At 35.3% G+C, this 16,739-nt stretch overlaps 1 protein-coding gene and 1 long non-coding RNA gene across 2 annotated transcripts in view; one reads left to right on the plus strand and one right to left on the minus strand.

Moving 5' to 3' along the window:
• Positions 1-3,068: 3,068 nt before the first annotated feature.
• On the minus strand, positions 3,069-4,485 carry LOC141480056 (uncharacterized). The gene is made up of 2 exons (XR_012464135.1): positions 4,378-4,485; positions 3,069-4,321 (listed from the first exon to the last, which is right to left on the minus strand). It is a non-coding gene; the product is annotated as an uncharacterized lncRNA (long non-coding RNA).
• A 23-nt stretch (positions 4,486-4,508) lies between these two features.
• Positions 4,509-16,739, plus strand: part of LOC111518303 (uncharacterized) — a 78,118-nt gene continuing 65,887 nt past the window's right edge. The window contains exon 1 of the mRNA XM_023174720.2: positions 4,509-4,840. Coding sequence (XP_023030488.2) covers positions 4,646-4,840 — 195 coding nt within the window. The 5' untranslated portion in view covers positions 4,509-4,645. The remainder of the gene's footprint in view (positions 4,841-16,739) is intronic.

Genomic DNA, 16,739 nt, shown 5'->3' on the forward strand with positions numbered 1-16,739 from the left:
ATAAATTTTGTTAAAGCTATTTCGATAATTGACGGGTGCCAAAATTAGAAAAGTTCCTGATGTACAAAAATTGATATTTTTGTCATAAACCACAATGAATTTTATTAAAAAATTATCGTAGTGTATCACCAATTTCATACAAAGGAATATCATTAGTGCATATATTAGAAATACTCGATTTCAAAAATAAATTGTATATTGATAAATTATGTGTTAAAGTGTTGGATTTTCATTCTATATGAAAAGAAGATTTTGACCTGAGTTTTTATATTCTCATTTTAATTTACGGAAACTGTGTTTAGATGGAGCTGTTGTTATAGGCAGGATGTTAAATATACGAATTATCTACCTACTGTATGAATATTACTGAAGTTTTTTCCCAACACTAAACCGTTATTTCAACACATCGACATGTGTTTTGATCACTAAGTGATCATCTTACACGTGTTTCTATCTCCAAGTGGTTTTCTTCATGAGGAAGATCAGACTGATCATCCTTCCTCTTCCTCTTGAACATGTTCACTTGGTGATCCAAACACGTGTCGAGGTGTTAAAATAATGGTTTGGTGTTGGGAAAAAACTCCATTACTACACCAAAGGTTCCAAACAGTGCATCACAAGTACCTACTCTATATTTGGATATGATTCCCATTTGCGCATATCTAAACAGGTAGGTATAACTTTTTCGATTTTAGACATATGTTTCTATTTCTAAATAGTTTCATGTAAGTGGAGCTGAATAAATTTCAACAAAAGAGGTCTTTCAAATCATATAGTTTGGAAGTTCTTGAAATAAAATACGAAGACCATTTGAGTTTTGCAACTTTTTGCAACGGCAAGTTTCTGCAAAGCTTGATTATTTTAGTGGGAATTTAATTGCTAGATATTAATGTTAATCTGAGATGATGTTTGAGCGACCTTCAGATTGATAGTTGGAAAATATAGGGTGGGCCTCCAAGATCTGAAAGACCCTCTTAGATTTTTTCACTGGCGTCGGAAAGAACGAAGGTCACAAAACTAAATCAACCCCAAAATCAAAGTTAGAAGATTGTGAAACAGGTTTACTCATATGATATTTTGGTTTCCCAAACGTTCTCTCGAAAAGGGGTTATCAAATTCCTTCATTTCTTTCATTTCTAAGACATAGTCCTGATGACAACTTCTGTTGTTTATTTTTGTTGAAATCTGCTACATCAAAACTGGGATGAAGAGAAACAAATATAAAGTATCTGCAGTAAAAGCAAAAAGAATTAATTAGCTATTCAGACAGGTTCAACTAAAAAAAAATGCCAGTGTTCGGGTAGTGACGCAATGTCTCGTCTATGCAAAGATCGCGAACATTTTATAACTACTGAGGAATATTTATGTGATAATCTGAAACTTACACCAAGAACTTCTATGGGAATAGATGCCAATAGAATAGGTTAATGAGATGTTGAAAGGAATATTAAACTCTTGAAGATGATCACTTGGTGATTGAAAAACGTGTCGAGGTGTTGAAATAACGGTTTGGTGTTGGGATAGAACTTCAGTAATATTCCGTATTATATTTTTGGAGCACTGTAGTTGTCACCTGTTTGTGTCAAGCGATGGAAATCAATGTAAATATGATCCTTGTATGTTGTATCACAACCATGCAAATTGCGGTGAATGACAAAATGGAAGATATATGGTGAATATTAGACATTGATATATGTACAAAGAAGGCAGTGTTAATATACAGGATGTAACATAAGTACGTTAAAATATTCAAGTGACGTATTTCTGGGACAATTTTGATAAAAAAGTATATATAAACTTGTGTCCAGAAATCCTTTGTTTTGGAGGTGATATAATCCATTTTTTGTTCGTTTTTAAAAAAATAACTTTTGCAAAAATTCTGTTATTTGTGCGAAATTCGGTACCCGGGGTGTTTTGACGTGGGAAATCATAATTTCGTATTAATTTTCATGAAACATGTAGAGGGCGCTGCGTACGCTGTCATTATTTATTTCAAATTGTCCTCTAACTTTTTTAACAGTGAACTTTTGATGCTTTTGATGAAAAAACCTAATTTCTACACCTTCACTTAGTAAACGAAGCAGCACCTTTGATGCGATTTTTTTTCTTCTTTCCTTTTTTTTATAATCTTAGTTCTTTGAATTGATTTGTATTTCATGAAAAAAAAAAAGGTAAAAAAGGTACACTTCCTCAACATCGCTGAAGGTGATCATTTTCGAGATATTTACAATTTTCTATATCGATGCATATATTAGTTAGCTCCTATTTCGCTGGGAATTTTACAAAAACAATTTATATCTTGAAAATGAATAATTTTTTGATAAAACATTTTATAGAAAAAAGTTATTTATTTTGACGAGATCCACCACATACTTAGTTTTTGTAATGTTCTCAGCTTCTTCACTTAGCGCCCTAGGAGCTAAGTAATACGCATTGTAAATATCTCGAAAAGGATCATCTCCAGTGTTGTTGAGAAAGTGTACCTTTTTTACTTGGAAAAGATGTGGAATCAGGTTTTTTTATGAAAAGTACCAGAAGTTTACCTACTGTCATGACAGCGTACGCAGTGCCCTCTAGATATTACATGATAATTAATACGAAATTATGATTTCCTACGTCAAAAAAAACTTGGGTACCAAATTTCGTGAAGATAACTTATTTCTTGCAAAAGTTATTTTTAAAAAACAAACAAATAATTCAATTTCAACACACTGTATCTCCGAAACGAAGCATTTCCGAACACAAGTTTATATAGACTCTTTTTCTTAAAATTATCTCAGGAATATGTCACTTGAATATTTTAACGTACTTCTGTCACACCCTGTATAGATGTTCACAAAAGTTTTTTGCACTCAGCTCTGAGTCCAAGACTTCATCCATTATTCCTACTTTATTGCCGCATATGTCGTATGGCTCCATGTCAATAAGGCATATCCAAATTTTGACTATCAGCAGACCAGTCTTTGACGACATTTTTCGCCTAAGAAGTCAGTACGATACTGCCAATCAACTTCAGAGCCGTATTTGAGTTTCTAAAAGGTGGGTTAATTTTAATTAATGAAATGAAATACATTTTGTATCGGTTTTATTGGTATTCATACATAGTTGGAGTTTTGGCTGCACATCTTGAATGTATTCAGTAACTATGGATTTATCACTATGTAGGTACGTATAAAATTGGTATGATCAACAAATAAAATAAAATTCCTGTCGAGACTGCAATTAACACTGCCGTTCATATATGAGGAACAGAACTGGTCCCAATACGAATCCCAGTGGTACTCCTTGATATGAAAGCTAAATGAATTTGAATTATTCATAAAACACTTTGCTTTCTCTTCAGGAGGTATGACTTGGAAAGCCTCGTTTATGACTTCGATGGTGACTTCGTAAGAGGAGATGTCGTCAATCTTACCCACTCAGGCTTCTCCTTTAGTTTAGTTTCAATTATTTTGTTTATTTGTAATGATTATGTTTTAATGTTTTTGTAATTAATAAACGATCAACATTTAACTGGGTTTATTATCAAACTTACCTCACAGTGATCACAAGACATTCTTCTGCTTATATAGCTTCTCTGAAGTTCGTTAAAATTCTTTGCAATTTGCATTTAGTCAACTTCAAAAGTAGGTCGAATGCCTCAACTGACATCCTTAAATACAAATAAAATTTGTCAGGGTGTTGTCGTAATTTTTTGTAGTCTCACGAATTATCCGTGCTGTTGCTGCCTCAAATTGTAAGTATACACCCACGGTTTTTTATAACACTATTTGCCACTATAATTCTCGAATATGAACTTAGTAAAAATTTTTTCGCAACTTCAGAGAGAGGCATGATTGTTACTTTTCAGCTGTCAGTTGGATATACTGGCTTCATTTCACTGCATCCAGGATGCATTGTGCCTCCACCATCCACCCTCCAAGCGACCATCTAGCATCCTGCAGTGCGGCCCCGGGTTAAAGGATAGTTGAGTACACTAACCCATTTGTGGTTTCAGTATTACCTATATAACATAACGTTCTGTTCAACTTCTGTGTTCCTGCTATATATCAAATCGTTGATCAGGTAACTTGCCAAACCCGTCTCCAGCCCCAGACTAAGACTATTATCGGAATATAATTGTTCTGTTTTAAGAGAATAATTTATTCCTGAAATATTCAATTAGTCATCCAATTTCGGGAAGTTCCAATTCTCCAAATTACATATGGAGCACTTTCTCGAATACATCCAACTTGTCCTCGTCGTCAGCAATCACCCTGTATTACCTTGAATGCAAGTGCTCCGTATGGAGCGCATTCGCTGCACACATGCTGCCCAAGTTCTGAAAATACATCTACAAGAAGAACAGCGGTTATCTTAACGTCATTAAGTACCTACATCTTATCGTTGCCCCCTCGTTCAAAGACACATGTTTCCCTTTCTGTACAAGTCAGCAACAAGGAGCTATAGATATTGTTTAAATATTTCTTCGAACGAGCAAGTTCGCGTATTGCTAACAATAACAAACATCGGCGCTCAGGGTGGGGAGAAAGGAACGATTTGAAAGCAAAGCGAAACCGCAACTCAGATATCACATTAGCCTTCTCATCAGCATATTCACACTCGCTTGTAATTTGTCAAATACACGTATTAACAGATTTCAGTTATGGAACTGTGCAAAACAGTCGGTGAAATCAATAATAACTCGAACGATTTGACCGCGAAGAGAACCAGAAAGGCATCGGTAGTGTCAGTTTCGAGTGTTAGCAGTTATCAATCGGATTCCAGTGATGAATGTGCCAAATTGGAGAGGAAAGCATCTTTGCAAGAGATTATTCAAAAAGTTGAGGACAAGACTTTGGTATGTAACCTCTAGTTTTTATGGTATGGTAATATGGGTCGCCTCCTTTAAGTCCATACAAAGTAATTTACTTCACGGTTGGCGGCTAAACAACTTACAGCTGTTATACAGAGTGATCATAATGTTCAGATTATATTTCTTGGCTCGAAACTTTCCAAGAACGTTTCTGTGCGGAAAGTTAAAAATATAAAGTTGAAATATGTTAAGAATAAAATAACATTGTTAGAGTTAATATAAGAAGTTGAAACAAATAAAAAAAAATTTCTTGAAGTTCCGTCTTCACCATAGAGGCCCACGGGGCTCGTGCCCAATGCCCTACCGACACGGGGGCCCCGAATGGCACACACAATTTACTATAAATCTACCGTAAGTTAGCGCCAGCACTCGTATTTCGAGTTAAAATGACACATTCGGCTAAAACAGCTAGCCATTTAACATAAATTCGCGTAGAAAAATATATAAACTTGTAAACATGATATAACATGACTTAGAGCGAAATTTGGATATACCTGAAATGAAAATATTAATTCATATCCATGTTTCCTAGGTTGTTCTGCTTGTTTTCAACATTTTTATTTCTAAACAACTACTTTTTCCAACGGAGTCCGAAATGCCTCGATTGTTCATCTTTAAAGAAAATCTAACACTAACTGATCAAGAACTCGTCTAGTTTTGGGAATCAAACGGCACCCCAAGTTGCGAAAAGCAGAACTAGAACCTCTGGCGAAGAATAAATTCAAAATGAGCACCTTTAGCCATTGAATTAATGTAATATTTTCAACTCCAACCTCAGACTCTTCTGCAGCACTGGGGATATCTATTCCGAACTGGAAAGAGCCCTTTATATAGTGACGAAAAATAAAATGAAACCTTTATTAGGTATCGCCGACGGAACCTCTGGAAACCACACGACCTTCCAGAGCTCTTAGTCTTACATCCATGCAAGAGACCTCATGGATCGTGATCATGCCTTCCCCTATGCTGGGAACTGATTGGATCACAAAAGTATAAACAGAAAGAGGACTCTACGAGGGATCCCTCTGACTCGTAATAAGAACAGTACAAGAAAACCGGTCTAGAGAGGAAACATTTTGAAATTGGGAGAGATCCCGGGAAAGTATACTTATATTAGACTCTCAGAGATCCCAAATACATTGAGATATAATTATTGGAAAAGGTAGGAAATAATTTTAATAATTTGAATTAATAAATATTCAAATTATTAAAAGGTAAAGAACGATCCGTAGTGTAAATAAATGAATTAAAACCAATTCATTTAAATATACAGTGATGAATATTCAACAATTTATATTCATAAATACTCGTATATATCTCTTCTTTTCTTTAAATATGTTTTCCGTTGATCAGTTGTCGCTCCCTCACGAACGACAACCCTGAGAAATCCGAACAGATGCGAGCTGAGGATTAACGAGGTATTTCATATTAATGTGTGATTCTCAGCATGGATTGGACAATACACAGTGAAATTATTTCGTCCGCTTTCTATCTCGAACCACCGTTCACATAGCGGCCGATTTACTGAGTAGAACGAACCACTTACTCTAACCCAATCGGTTACCATATGTAATACATACATATATAAACATTAACTTGATGAACAATCTGAAACCAAACCCCGAGGACTACAGAAAACCTGAGGAGAGACAGTAAGATAGCTTGCCCAGCTACACATTTCACGGTCAAAAAACACAAATCCAACGTTGCCCCCAAAATAGTGTTGTGAATCATGCCCTAAAGAAAATAACGCCAGCCGCCACTGGTAGCCATAAACCAATTGTTACGTGGCCAAGATTACGCCAAACCGGCCGACGTTTCGCGGTTGTTCGATGTTCGCGGCCCTTCTAGACGTGGCGAGAATAATGCTAACGGGTTCGAACCTATCGAGATAGTCAAGTTGATGTGACAGTGCGATGCAGAACGATCTAATAAGACATTTGAAAAATAGTTGAAGGTTTAGTTAAAGTGTTTTGTTGCACTAATAATTAAACAAAACTAAGTTTGGTTAATATACAGTGTAGTCCATTATTGGTAAACCCACGGAGAAAAGCGTAATTTGGGAAGATATGCATCAACGGTTACATTCGCACCATTTCCCAATAGCAGCAATAATATTTCTGGTTTTATTTTCCATCCCACAATAATCGTATCGTCAGTATACATAAAAACCCACCCGTCCTCTATGATCGACCACAGATCATTGATGTATATGAATATAACGGTCCCAGAACCGCTCCTTGTGATGTCCCCAGACTGACATTGAATCTGAAATCAGAAAATTATTCGTTCACTTTATCATTTTTTCATTTTTCATCACTAACATACGACTTGAAGCAATTTTTAAGTAAACCTCTCATTCGCAGTATAAACAGTTTTTTGCTGAATTTATTATTTTATTATTTTCAAGGAATTTACTCATTTTCTACCGTCTCTAATAGTACATACATCTCTATATACCAAGTACCAGCTATTTTCTGATCAGAATAGATCAGAAAAAATAGAATTTAGAAATTAGGGTCCAGTAGGTTTCAACACATTATGTAAGTTTAACAAAACCCATCAATATATTACTCACATTAGTGAAAACAAAGGCGACCTTGTTCCAGTTCATTATTTTCTTAGTGTTTATTATTCCACAGCATTGTGAGTGTAATCAAATTGATTTTGTCTATTTTGAATCATTTCAGTGTTTCGAGCTAAGTAAATTTAAACTTAGATTGTCCATATAGCTTGGTAACGATTCTTTTCAGATATGACGTGTTCCATATAAATCATGATCAAAAATAACGGCAGTGTATCTTAACTATTCTTTTAATAAAGTTTTTTACAATAAATATTTAACAAAAGTGGTGACATTCAGTCCCTCTGACCTTATAATTCATCGTGGAATCCAAATATACAAATTAATTCGAGACTAAACTGAGAATCAGGTTCATATAGGATATTTTTCATGGTTTTATTGAGAACACTGTAGTTGAATTTTTGCATTGTAGGCTACTGGTACACGTTTCAAATTTGGTGAAGTAATATGTCGGAGGGGTTTTCCAATTTTTTATAAGGTTTCTATGTTTTTGGGGTATATAACCTCTCGCTTTAAAATTAATGAATTTAGATCAACAGATCAACATTTATTATAAAAAATGTCAAAAATACTATGCGATTCATTTGTCTGTGTCAGTAACAAAAAGCATTTTTTTAATTTTCGACAAACTTTCAATTTTTCACTGGCACAGTGAAATGAACAGCACTGTCTTTCACATTTTTTTGTAGTACAAGAGGTAAACTTTAGTGTTGTACAAAAACTACCATTTCCTATTGAGAGTTTCAAGATAAAGTAAAGAATTGCATTTTGTGAATGTGAATTGGTTAAACATTTTTTATTCTAAAATTTTCATTCAGAAACCAAACAAATATCGTCTTTTATTCCTCACGACATCAGATTGTTAAGCAATATTTTCCTAGATGACATCAAATTGACGCCATATTGAATTTGGAGAACATGGCTCCTTCGGCGCCATTTTGAAATTAAATGGTCAAGTATGTTACATCCTTGAAACGATAAAATTTTATATTCTTTCAAATTGTCGAAAAAATATATAGTTGGGTTCATTTCTCGTCAATTGTTTAGTTATTATAAATATCGACTTCAATGAACTACATCTTCGTTCCGACTTTCAAATTTCTCATTCCAGAAAGAATCGAACGACGCCGTCTTAAAGAGTTCGTTGTCACCGGTATAGTATTAGATATTTAGAAGACCAAAAAGAGTATGTTATAATACGAAAGTATTCTTTCTGAGGTCTAAATTTTCATCTATGATCTTTTCAAACGAACAAATCATACTTAAAATGGTATCAGAATACTGTCATAAGAGATAGGATATCCTTTATTAGAAGTTATCAAATGTTTTGTAAACTAACATCGAATGTCAGATATACTAATTAATATCAGTTCAATGATTCGGTTTCAAAATCAGACTTGTTTAGATAACGATTTGTGGTATTTATCACTATTATACCACAAAATTATCTTTTCCATTACATGAATTAAACATTTCTTGAACCTGAATATATTTATGCAATGTTTCAACCACAGATTGGAAATAGCCCTAGTATTTTTTTGTATATTTTCAATGTATCATAATGCCCAACTAACAAGTTCAAATGGAAAATATGAAATAGAACATAGTTTATTTTCAATTATTTGACGTATTTCAACTTTTATTAAAATTTAAACCTTCATAACTTTCAACTTGTTTTATGGAATAATTCTTGAACGTCGGAATGAGGTAGATGCACATGTTTACAATGCTGAGTACTGCAAGGAACAGTTTCAGGACCGATGTTATTTCTTATATACGGAAACAGTTTACTCAATATAGCATCATTTTCCAATGTCAGAATGAGTGCTTACAAAAGTGGAAAGCAGCTACAAAAATAAATTTCATCTTAGGCAGTCGAAAAAATTTTGCTATCGTCACCAAAACAATATATTCAATTTTTGTTTTTTTTTGCAATAGATCATAGATATTCAAAAATATGTTTAAAATACTTTTTTCCGTTAACTAGCTATCATACCCCTACGAACGACAACCCTCAGAAGTCGAAACTTGTGCAAGCTAAGGACTGAAGAGGTGTGTTAGGTGTGATTCCTAACACGGATTGGACGATAGCAAGTGAAAATCATACGTTCAGCCTGGGGCTTGAACCATCAATTCACACATCGGCCGATTGACTGAGTGAACAAAGCACCAACATCGGACCGCCCGGCTACCGACCGACCGATGTTCAAAATAATCTGAGAAAACTATCTATGTGTATTTTCAAGGAGCTGTTGAGGATATAACAGCGACGAAGTTATTTTCTGAGTTTGTTGGATATGGTCTGCCGTTGTTTATGCCTGACGCTTATGTCTACGACTGAGGTATAGAGACTATCAAAGGCATTGATGCGGTTTTATTCCATTGGTGGGCACCACTACACTATGAATTTCTAAAATCCTTTGCGAAAGTTCGATAGATCAAAATAAATGAAAGGGTTATATTTTTAGGAGTGAGTAATTTTTGAGAAAAAAAGTTTTTGGTTTCTACTAGTCCGTCTTCATACAAAAAAAATGTGGGAATCTTCCAAAGAAAGGAAGGAAGTAATCAATTCTAATAGATGTGTAGATCATGCAAAGAAGCAACTTTCAGGCACAAACTGGTAGAAAAACCCTCTCGAAACAGCTACTTTCATATAAACATTGAATTACACGAAAGAAACATTCTTTGGAAATAAATACTTTTATATGAACACCGAATTATACAAAAAAACACTTTTCTCTACTCAGTTTGTATTCCAAACATTCGTTATGTAAATAAATCAGATATCATTCACAGGATTTATACACAATATACTAAATGAATTGTAAAAAATTTCATTTACATGGAACACTATCATCCTAACTGGTAGACATCGATGTTTCGCCGTAAGACACTTAACTTGGGGCTCTTCAGTACCAATCTGGGCGCAATTATAAGAAAAAACACACAATTAATTCATTATTTTGTATCAGATGGAGTAGTAGAAAGCCAAATGATTTCTTTCAAAATGATTATTCGAAAACAAATTTGGCTGAAAAATCAAATGGAACTGGCAAATAATTAATGGAAATTCATATAAAAAGTTACTAATTGAATTTATTTTGATTTCCACTATGAAAGATTTAGAAAATCGCGACATGTGTTTGGCTATGTAATAACTTACTCAAGTAGGATTTCAATAACTTCTTTTAGATTGAAACATTACATATGATCTACGGTCCGATCAGATAATTAATTCTAGTCTATCGTCCTTCTTAACTAATAAAAGCTGGTAATTACAGGTAGAAATACTGATTCACTAAAACTATGTGAAAACGTCTTTTCTGCACTGATAAGGGGTAATACTTCGAAACCGGTCTGTAGTTGATCTACTGCTGCTGGATGAAGGAGAAATCATCTGCGAGACTAACTTCTTTGGCATGTCTTGCATAAACGTCTGTCTGATATAATTCAAAATCCAGCGTGGTATTAGCTGAGGAAGTAGTTGTTTTCCGGTAGCCATTTACCAGAACCTACGGTGTGGGTAGATGGTTGAGATGAATATTCAGAAATTTTATTTCGAAATGTCTATTTTATCGTAATGCGTTAATAAATATTACAGATTAATTATTATATGCCGACAATTGATTGTTATCTGATCAGACTATAGGTTATAGCTAATATTTTTAGAATATAGAATGTTTCAATCTAAAAGTTGTTAATCATATCCTGCTTGAGGAATCTATTGTATGGCGAAATACATGTCGCGGTTTTGCAAATCTTTCATAGTGAAAATCAAAATAAATTTTATTAGAAAGTTTTGTTCAAAGATTATTCCATTTTTTCCATTAGCATTGGGCACCACTGCCACACAATTTTTGGGAGAAAACCCTAATCAAAATCCGTGAGAATATCGGGTGCAATGGCCCGAAACTCTCCATGTTTTCCAATTGTATTATTCAAAAAGAAAGAGACGACCCATTAAAGAACGTCTCTTTTTGATTTTTTCTGACCCTTGTAGTAATAGGCTGAACACTAGCGATTCTTACAAAAAACACCTTTTTTATAATACCAATCAATAAAGTAAACACTATGCAGGAAGAGCTGTAGTTTTCTTGATATAGCTGCAAGTCGCTGTTTTTTTTTCATCTGAATGCTTCTTTGAATCATCTCAACAAGCAAGATCCGACAATAAAGTTCACAACAGTTATTGAACACCTCGATTCAATGTTAAAAAAGTCATCAAATAATTTCGATACAAATGTTTATCGAAAGAAAACACATAGATACGTTCACTATACATCAAAGCATCATGCGAGTGTTAAAAAAGGTATGAATAGAGCAAACACGATTTGCAATAAAGCTAAAAATTTTAATAGTGTCATTGATAAAATCTGTTGGGAAAAAAGAAAATCTTGTAAAGATTCATTATTAGATTCAACGACAACCACCAACTCAACAATTACAGACTCAACAGCCGCTGAACATCGAGTGGAATGGAACAAGAAAAGAAAGATTGCCAATGAAACAAGCGCTGAGAGATATACGCTGAAAGTATCAGCGTGTATTCTTATATCTGGAAGTGTATTTCCGATTCCTCAGAAATGGACCAAACTGATGAGAAATAGGCCGTACATGCCTAACTCTTGTGAAGAAATATATACATAATAGTGAAATTGCGACAGACTAAATATCAGAGAACATGTTCCAAAAGTCAATCAACATTGTCTCATGTCGCATTTCAAACCTCATGTGAAATGTGTAGAGGAAATCTGAAAATATAACGAAAAGAAGGAGGAAACTGCAAATTGCATTTGTTTTTTTTTCAGTCCTGAAGAGGGAAGCAGCAACGGTAGCAGTATGTCATCAAACCTAGATCGGTATGTGGCAAGTTTCAAGTCAAAAAGTGAAATGGTTCGGGCTAGTAAACTATAATTTCTAAAAATCGAAAAACGGCCAACAGAATGAAGTGTAATCAACAGAATCAACAATAGTGCAATTCCTTAATAGTAGGCACTAACTTCTCAGAAATATTGCAATCAAACGAAGACATTGTTTTCAAGGTTGTGATTCTATATATTTCATAATCATCTTTCCTCAACTGTTTAGTATAATTTCTGTACGCCACTGCAAGATACATGTTAAGGCAAAAATGTCAGTCATTTCTGCGAATTTAATGCCTACTATTTTGGAGTTATGATATAGTGACAAACATATGGCTCTAGGTTGCAGTTTCGGAGTAAAAAAAAAGCACGCGGGCAAGAAATCATGAACCCACCATTTCTGTTATAAATGTCGGGACCTGTCTACAGTATTGTTCAGGTCACTTTCGGATATTTCTGTAATAATAAAATTGGTAGTCACTTTCTTTTTTCTCAAAACTGGTTGTTCCCATTAATATTCATCCGACCATGCTTTCAGTATATTTTGTTTATTATAAAAATATGTTTTCAACCTGCCCGATAATATATTAAAACAGTAGTTAGTCTGTACCTGTTGACCTTCGTTAATATATCCCCTTCTTGGTCTTCTACCTAATTAGCGAATGTTCATTCAACATAGAAGATGAATTTCATCAGTTCGGACTTCCATTGTCTATAATGATATAAATTGATTTGAAATCCCTGAAAGAATCTGTAAAAAATTAAAAAAGATCAACTGAAAAACAATTTTATCAAGCAAAAAACTGAAATTACAATGAAATAACATACAAGCAGCAATAAAAAAAACAAAAAAATTGAACTATTACACGAGGTGAAAAATTAAAAAAATATTGACAAGAAATGAAAATTAAAAATATAAAATTAAAAGATTTCAAACCAAGTTACTTCACAACGTTTCGATTGTTAGTATCCACAATCGTCTTCGAGTGATCTTCGGGTAATAACCCAGTTATCACCCGAAGACGATTGTGGATACTAACAATCGAAACATCGTGAAGTAACTTGGTTTGGAAACTTTGAATTTTATATTTTTGTGGATACTAACATTTTTAATTTTTATTTCTTGTTAATAATTTTTAAATTTTTCAGCTCGTGTTAATAGTTCATTTTTTTTGTTTTTTTTGGTTGTTGGTTATTGTTTGGTGTTCAATTGTTGGTTGATACAAATTGATTTGAAATACCTGAAAGAATCTGTAAATTTTTTTTAATTAGCTGAAAAATAACAATTATATTAAGCAAAAAAACTGAAATTTTAATGAAATAGTCCAGGGTAAATACAATAATGTAGTGAAGGGATGCATGCAGCAGGCCCTGAATATTATAACAAGATGGACCGAAGAAGAAGGGCTTAACATAAGCCCATAAAAATCGACCATAGTAACATTCACCAAGAGGACTAAAATGGAAGGTCTCGGACCTCTAAAACCTCTAAAACGAGGAGAAGAAATACAAGTGTCGGGGGATGTTAAATATGTGGGAGTAATCCTAGATTCCAAACTGACCTGGAACCAACACCTGGACAGGATAAAGAGGTAAGCGGAGATAGCACTGATGCTCGCCAGACGCACCTATGGAAAAACATGGGGGCTAAAACCAGATATGGTATATTGGCTATACACGATGGTGATTAAACCCATGATAACATACGCATCTCTGGTCTGGTGGCCAAAGATGAAGCAGGCGACCGCCATCAACAAACTAGGTAAGGTGCAAAGACTTGCATGTTTGGGAATGACGGGAGCAATGAGAACTACCCCAACAGCTGCATTGGGGACACTCCTGAATCTACCTCCTTTATACCTTGTGATAATGGGGGAGGCCAGGATGGGCCAATTCAGACTGGAAAACTCACCGAACTGTAAAATATCGGACCGAACAGAAATTTCGGAATATTGAATATGTGCACGGACGACATGACACCGAAGTACACCTTTAACACAAACTTCACGGCCAAAATCATAAGCCGTGAACAGTGGAAGACCATTAGTCATCCCGAAAACATGTTTGGAAAAAACACCTGGTATACAGATGGATCGAAGACCAAACATGGAACGGGAGCTGGAATATACCGAGCGGATAGAAATTTAAACGACAGCTATCCGCTAGGACTATACACATCCGTCTTTCAGGCGGAAGTGTATGCTACTTTGCAGTGTGCAAGGCTTATCAAATTGAGACCTCAAAGAAATGAGCGGATCAACATTTTTACAGACACCAAGAGCGCACTAGGGGCTCTGACAAACCCGAAGGTGACATCAAAACTGGTCTGTGAATGCCATGAAGAACTGAATGAACTTCTGTATCTGTAGAGTAGGGAGGGTGAGTGTAAGCCCACGCACTTAGGCCACATGTGACCCATTGTACATCCTCCCAAGGAGTTGTCCTCCTAGGTCGTCGTCCATCCTGTCTCTTCCAGGAAGGTGGACAGGTCGCTGGGAGACATCTCCTTTATATCGGCAGGTGTAGGCCAAGACTCGCCGAACACACACTCTCTTATTGACGATAACTCCGGGCACTCGCACAGGACATGCCTGACAGTCTCATCTTCCTGTTCACACATCCTGCATAGAGGTGTGTCCACTAGCCCCATATTATGTAGGTGTTTCCTGGGCTGACAGTGGCCAGTCAGAAATCCTACTGTAAGGCGTAGATTTTTCCTGGTCATCGCCAGATATTTCTTCGGCGCCAGCTTCCCAGGGTCGCCCAAGGTGATCCTGGCAAGATTACATCCTTTGATTTCATCCCATCTCTTTGAAGATTGAGCATGGGTGAACCATTTGACTAGTTCCGCAATTGTCGAAGTCATTAGGCCGTGGGTGCCGCTTGGTCCTAAAATTCTTAGTCCAGCCGCTTCCTTGGCTAAAGAGTCGGCAATGCGATTACCTTTACTCCTTTCGTGCCCTTTAATCCACCTCAGGATAATGTTATTATCTACCGAGGCTTTGGCTAAATCTTGGTGGCACTCTAGTGCTAGCCCTGAAGTAACACGGTGTCTGTTCAAGGCTAATAGTGCTTGTCTGCTATCAGTGCAGATACTGAATGAACTTGCAAACAGGAACAAATTAACTTTGTACTGGGTGCCAGAGCATTCAGGAATCACAGATTATGATAAAGCTGATGAATGCGTAGACGCGGATCATCAACTTCATATAACGGTCCTGATCCAGCTCTGGGGGTACCAAAATTATTGGTAAGAAACCAGATTAGAACATGGATCAATAAGAAGCACACAGAGTACTGGACAAAAGTACCTGGCAAACAGTAGAACCTTCATTAGGAAACCGTCCGAGAAAAGAACCGAAGAACTACTTCAATATAGTAGGGATCGGCTCAGAATAATTACAGGGCTACTAACCGGTCATTGTCCGCTTAGAGGACACCTCAATAAAATGGGGCTGTACAACGGAGACCTCAGCTGCAGATTATGCAACGAAGGGATAGAAACAGCAATACATATCTTATGCGAATGTGAGGCACTGAATCACAGGAGGCAGGTAATATATGGACGTACGAAAATACGTCCAGAAGAATATGACGAACATCCAACACGGAACCTGTACAAACTAGTACAGGGAACGTACAGACTGATGGAATGGGTGTCATGAGAAGATAGGAGACTAAACGCAACAAGCCCAAGAGGCTGCAGTGTTTTCTGGAGATTTGGACTAAATGGACAAGTCAGACAGCTCCCAAGGTACCAAAAAAGAAACTTGGTTTAGAATCTTTAAATTTTATATTTTTGCTTTTTATTTCTTGTTGATGATTTTTTAAGATTTCAGCTCGTGTTAATAGTTCATTTTCTTTAGTTTTTTTTGGTTGTTGGTTGTTGTTTGGTTTTTGGTTTTTGGTTTTTGATTGATTCAACGGGTAGTCCCAATTACAATTTGTTACAAAAAAATTAATTTGTAAAATCTTAACTAAATTAAAGATAATAAATTCAATAAACACTTAATACAAAATAAAACGCAATACAATAACATAGTGATAAAAATCACAGTACAATTTTGTCATGGAGACAAAAGGAAAAAAAAGTTTGCAAAATCTTAAACTGAACTGAAGATAATAAATACATAGCACAATAATAATAATATGATATATAGTATAAAAAGAAAGCAATATAATGATGAAATAGTATAGAATATTCAAAGGAAATGTTTCAGGAAATAATGCGACTCAGTTCAATTTTGATGGTATTTGAATATAATGAATTTGCTATTAGGATATGTCATAACCAAAGATTCAACGCAGTCACAGTGGGTATTATATAATAAAATATCGGATGCAGGAGGGATATAACAGGAACCAAAAACCTAGTTGGAATGTTGAAAATGTACTTGAACAAACAAATGCTCAACCATGTCTTCTACCGGAAATTGAC

This window comes from Leptinotarsa decemlineata, unplaced genomic scaffold, assembly GCF_025532065.1.
Source record: "Leptinotarsa decemlineata unplaced genomic scaffold, Ldec_3_MD MMD2_P_RNA_scaffold_6, whole genome shotgun sequence".
NCBI classification, from domain to species: Eukaryota; Metazoa; Arthropoda; class Insecta; order Coleoptera; family Chrysomelidae; genus Leptinotarsa; species Leptinotarsa decemlineata.